General features: G+C 41.0%; 1 protein-coding gene across 1 annotated transcript in view; it reads right to left on the reverse strand.

The window, feature by feature from the left end:
- WDR41 (WD repeat domain 41) overlaps positions 1-5,638 on the reverse strand; it is a 43,593-nt gene extending 37,955 nt beyond the window's left edge. Inside the window, exons 1-2 of the mRNA XM_043470720.1 lie at positions 5,298-5,638; positions 3,043-3,158 (exon numbers count right to left, since the gene is read on the reverse strand). Coding sequence (XP_043326655.1) covers positions 3,043-3,158; positions 5,298-5,348 — 167 coding nt within the window. The 5' untranslated portion in view covers positions 5,349-5,638. The remainder of the gene's footprint in view (positions 1-3,042; positions 3,159-5,297) is intronic.
- Positions 5,639-6,000: the final 362 nt, after the last annotated feature.

Consider the following 6,000-nt stretch of genomic DNA (forward strand, 5'->3'; position numbering starts at 1 on the left):
GCTAATTGGCCAAAAGTGCAGGTAGCCTGGGAACCCCAGAAATTGCAGCTGTGACTGTGGTGAAGGGACTGTTAAACAGGACTGTCCTCTTAACCTTTAAAATTCAACACAACTCCAGATAGTGCCAGAATTGCACTGCACGTGGGACAATCAACTAAACACCAAAGACATAAAAAGAGCAGAGAAGACAAGGTTATAAGACATTAGCAATGATACTGAGAACTGGAAATAATCACAGTGGCAGTCACTCACTGAGTCCAAAATGGATGAAAAATAATAAAGGTGGTATCAAAGACAAGAGAGAAAATTAAGAGATGATAGTGGAATAGTTGATATAGACAAGAGAAGTGGAATTAGGGATTCAGGATGGCATGCAACATGTACAGTTAATAGTTGAGGGAGTCATCCATTCATTTAACAATTATTAGTTACCTGCTACATGTAAGGCACCAAGCCAAGTACTAAAGATACTGTGGAGAATAAGAAAAAAAAAGGTCCCTCACTCTCATCTAGAGAGAAAGATAAATATTATACAGTTACACAATTAATTGTGTAATTGTTATCTGTGATAGAGGCTACACAGGATAAGCATATAGTTGAACAGAGGCTTAATAAAACAGATATACAGATCAATAACAAGCTAAATCTATAGCCCAAGACCTATACACCTTCTCTATTTGTAAATATACTAAACACAACATTATACATGTTAGCAAGGAAGTATAGAGTAAGGTACATTTTCCCATGCACCTAGTCAATTAATCTATGACAAAGGATGCAAGACTACACAATGTTGGAAAGACAGTCCCTTCAACAAATGGTGCTGGGGAAACTGGACAGCCACATGTAAAAGAATGTGATTAGATCATTTCTTGGCTCCACACACAAAAATAAGTGCAAAATGGATTAAAGACCTAAATGTAAGACCGGACATTATAAAACTCTTAGAGGAAAACATAGGTAGAACACTCTCTGACATAAATCACAGCAAAATCATTTTTAACCCATCTCTCAGAATAATGGAAATAAAAGGAAAAATAAACAAGTGGGACCTACTTAAACTCAAGAGCTTTTGCACAGCAATGAAACAATAAACAAAACAAAAAAACAACCCACAGACTGAGAAAGAATATTTGCCAATGATGTGACTGATAAGAGATCGGTCTCCAAAATTTACAAACAGCTTAAGACACTTAATAGCATCAAAACAAACAACCCACTGAAAAAATGGGCAGAAGACCTGAACAGACATTTCTCTAAAGAGAACATACAGATGGCCCACAAGCACATGAAAAGATGTTCAAAACTGCTAGTTATTAGAGGAATGCAAATCAAAACTACAATGATATCACCTCACACTGGTCAGAATGGCCATCATCAAAAAACCTACCAACAACAAACGCTGGAGAGGAAGTGGTGAGAAGGGAACCCTCCTGCAATGCTGGTGGGATTGTAAATTGGTATAGGCCATTATGGAGAACAGTATGGAGGTTCCTTACAAAACTAGAAACGGAACTACCAAGTGACCCTACATCCCACTCCTGGGCATTTTCCAAAGACAAACATGGCCTGAAAAGATACATGCACCCCAATGTCCATTGCAGCACTGTGTACAGTGGCCAAGACAGGGAAACAAGGTCAATGTGCACCGACAGCGGAGTGGGTAAATAAATCAGAATGCACAGATGTGTGTACACATACATATCCACACACAGAGAGCGAGAAGCATGGGGAGTATTACTCAGCTATTAAAAAGCATGGAATAAGGCCACTGCAGCAACATGGATGGACCTGGAGAGCGTCACACTGAGTGAGGTAAGTATGAAGAGAAGGGGAAATATTGTATGACATCCCTTACATGTGGAATCTAAAAAGAAATGACACAAATAAACTTATAAAACAGAAAGAGACTCACAGACTTAGAAAATGAACTCATGGTTGCTGGGGGCAAGGGATAGTTAAGGACTTTGGGAAGGTCATGTACACACTGCTATATTTAAAATGGATAACCACCAAAACCTACTGAATAGCACGTGGAACTCTGCTCAATGTTATGTACCAGTCAGGATGGAAGGGCGTGTGGGACATGGATATGTATGGCTCCGTCCCTTCAGTGTTCACCTGAAACTGTCACAGCATTGCTAACTAGCTACAACCCAGTACTAAATGCTTCTGGTGTTAAAACAGAAAGAAAGAAAAGAATAAGGTACATTTTGAATAACAAAAAATTCAGATTAAATACTTTCCTAATCTTCCACTGAAAATAGTACATTCCTGGGAGGTACCTGATATTTAAACATTTTGTGTGTATGTGATATGCATGCGTGTGTGTGTGTGTGTGTGTGTGTGTGTGTGCACTCACTCATGCCTGACTCCGTGACCCCCTGCACTGTAGACCACCAGGCTTCTCTGTCCATGGAATTTTCCAGGCAAGAATACCGGCCATTTCCTTCTCCAGGGGATCTTCCCGACCCAGGGATCAAACCCACACCTCCTGTGTCTCCTGCAGTGGCAGGTGAACTGTTTACCACTGTCCACCTGGGTTGGTTCTCAAATTTAGATTCACCTTAACATACAGTTAAAACTCCCACCAACATTTTAAAGCCATATATTTCCTTTAAACTAAGAGTATTTGTTGAGTATTCAAAACAAGAAGGAAATGGCAACCCACTCCCGTATCCTTGCCTGGAGAATCCCAGGGACGGAGGAGCCTGGCGGGCTGCCGCCTATGGGGTCGCACAGAGTCGGACACGACTGAAGCGACTTAGCAGCAGCAGCAGCAAAAGCAGTAACAGAAAAGAAACCCCAAACCTTGAACAAGCAAAAATAACCATCAAATCACCAGAAATGGCCCTAACTTCTGAGCAAAAAGACTTCAGACACATATTTCATCAAGCCACTGAGGTCAATTTCTACTAAATGCTATTACTGATCAGTTCCAAAATTTTTAGAAAAGCTGGATTAATTTGGAAGTTGTTTTTAATATAAAATTCCCAAAACTCTTTTCAAACAGTAGTCAGTTGGATAACCAGAGCTGCTTACCTGTAGTCATCTAACCGTACCAGATACCGTACAATGTCATGATGAGCTTTCAGTACAAGCAGCTCAGTGTAGGGGTTCTGGGTTTGTTCTTCACCTATTGTCTGTAAAGGAGATTTCTTGTAATGGGGGAAACAGAAAAAAACAAAATGATTTATGGTAAAAGATCATGTTGGAATAAAACTATATGGTATACACCTAAGAACACAAGATTTTAGAAACTGTAATATATGATATCCTAATACTATATATTATTTCCCCTAATATTAAGTAACTGCCAATTTAACATAAAACATTTCTTTTAGCACAAATCCACATCATAAATTTAAATCTTTTCAGGTCAAAATAAATTTTAAAAGATGCATTTTGTTTTATGGAAATTATACCTCAATAAACCTGATCTAAAAAACTAACAGGCCAAACCAACACAATATTTTTAAATGAATGTTTCTCCAAATGTGGCAGAAATACAACTCGAAGTCAAAGGGGTAAAATACAACATAGACTGAAACAGTGCCTACCCCATTACAGGCACTCGGCCCGTGTACTGAATGAACAAAGGGCAAGTGAAATAATTCATAGTCAATGCATTCAATAAATTCAACTTTGGACAATATTGATAAATTGGTAAATTTACACGGTATGATGCTTAGTCCTAAGACCTACACACCTTCATTTCTATTAGAAAATATATGAGTGGCAGTCCATATGCCAGACACTGTATAAAGGCACATATGGCTTATAACTCACTGAATAATTCTGTAAAGTAGATCTTACCAACTCCATTTCTATAGTCAACTCCAGTACTATTTCATGATAAAACTTGTTTCCTTAACCTCTAAATTGTAGCTTCTCAAAGGTGACAATACTGACATTTTGGACCAGGTAATTCTTTTGTTGAGGACTTTCCTGTGCATTTCAAGATGCTGAACATCATTCCTGGCTTCTACACACTAAATGTCAATAGAAATCCAACCTCTCCCCAAACCCCTCAATACTGACAAATAAAAATGTCTCTGGACATTGCCAAATGTCCTCTAAGGGGCAAAACCATCCCAGTAGGCAAACACTGCTTAAACTAGAAGCCTAGATACTAAGTTCTTACATAATGAATGGAAAATCACTGGTTCGGATAATGTACAAATTCACAGCAGTCATAAAACACAAGTACTTTTACACGAAATATACAATTTAACACTCATTAATGTTTAAAAAAAAAAATCCACTCAAAGCAGTAATTTTTTCATTTATCCCATTGCCCTTCTAGCAGTGGTTCTGATGAGAAAAAGCAAATGCAAGAAGTTTGAAAACTGTATACTACTTCCTCCAAATGAAAACTTGCTAAACAGGGCAGAATTAGTTAATCAAATTCTATGATTAAAAAATAATTGGGTTAATAAGGAACTGTCATATATATCACACATGAACTAGTCAATTTCCCACAATTCTTCCACAATCTTTAGAATTTAAGTCTATCTGTAAAAAACCTAAGTTTAAATAAGAAATACTTTTTAAGACAACGATAATAAGCCTCAACTGCAAAGATATGAGGAAGTTAAAACGGAGAAGACTGCTTACAATGCAAGTTTTCCTTAACAATCAAAAATATTCCCTATAAAAACAAGAGAAAATTCAACATGAATCCTATTCTTGAATAGCATTTGAAATAAATTTCAGACCTCAATACTTTCCAGGTTCCAAGATTACTTTATTCTCAACATTAAGTCTATTCGGCTATTCAGGCCCATGAAGAAAGTGTGACTATGGAACTCAAAATAGATAATTCGAATATAATTTTAACTTTTAAGCAAATTATTGATTTTTAAAATAATCACATCTTTTTTGGTTTCACAGAATTAATGAAATTAACTTCATATTCCCTGAGCACGCATCAGTTGATGTTGGGAAGTGACAAAATATCAAACAAACCAAAAGTGTAAATCCGCAGTCACACGACTTACTCTCTACCAAACTGAATGCTTTTTATTTAGAATGAGACTGCTTTAAGCAGGCAGAAGACTAGTTGGGCGTCCTTGATTACGTCGTCGGACTCCATCAGTTTCCGTCTCCACATCTCCTAGAAGCGGGTCTACTCTCAGGGAAAGGGCCCCCCGCCCCCGCTGACCTCGCCCTCGGAACCCGCAGGCCCCGCCTCCGCCGGGTCTCCCACGTCCGGACGCGAGCCGGGCTCAGACAGCGCCACAGTTCAGGCAGGCTAGGCCGCTGCGGCGGCAGGCAGGGTCCACCCGGGGATTTACCTCGGCCAGTCCCTGGGGTTCTCGGCCTCCCCCGATCAGCCATCGCAACATCCGGGCAGCGACGGCGTCCCGCGGGTCCCAGCCCAGGTCAACCCCAACTCCGCGCAAGCCCGGCCTCTTCCTGGTCCCCGGATAGCAGCACAGCGCACCTTCTGATACCTGCCGGCTCAGGTCTGCCCGAAAGACCCGTGAGCGCGAAGCGGAGCCCACCCCAGAGGGAAGACTTTTGTCCCCAAAGAGCTACCGTACCCAGCTGCTAGAAGTTTGCTTTAGGGTAGCCAGAAGAGCAGCAGCCCAAAGCTAGGGTGTCCGCGGAGGGTCAGAGGCATGCGCTACAGCCAGTGAGCACGCGCGGGGCGTCGCCCGGTTTGCCCGCCCAGATTGGGTCGTTGGCGCGGTCCCTAGTGGACGTGCGTGGCGCTGCAGCTGGAGCCAGCAGAGCAAGTACATGCTGAGAAGAAATACTACCCTCCTTTTTCAGATGGCTTGTGCATCTTTACCTTGGCTTGGGGATCAAGAAAACTTTCCCTCTCCCCGCGGTTTCCTAAAGAGCTGCCTGGAGAAGCTGTACTTTCCTAAACTTTCATCTGGACTAATCCAGTGGCATATGCGTACACCAGAATCTAAGGAATACTCTTCTGATCTAGAAAGCACTGGTCCAGATTCCTCCCTTGCTTTCTTTTAGTGCAGCTCAGAAAGAATC

Source organism: Cervus canadensis, chromosome 6, assembly GCF_019320065.1.
Source record: "Cervus canadensis isolate Bull #8, Minnesota chromosome 6, ASM1932006v1, whole genome shotgun sequence".
NCBI lineage: Eukaryota > Metazoa > Chordata > Mammalia > Artiodactyla > Cervidae > Cervus > Cervus canadensis.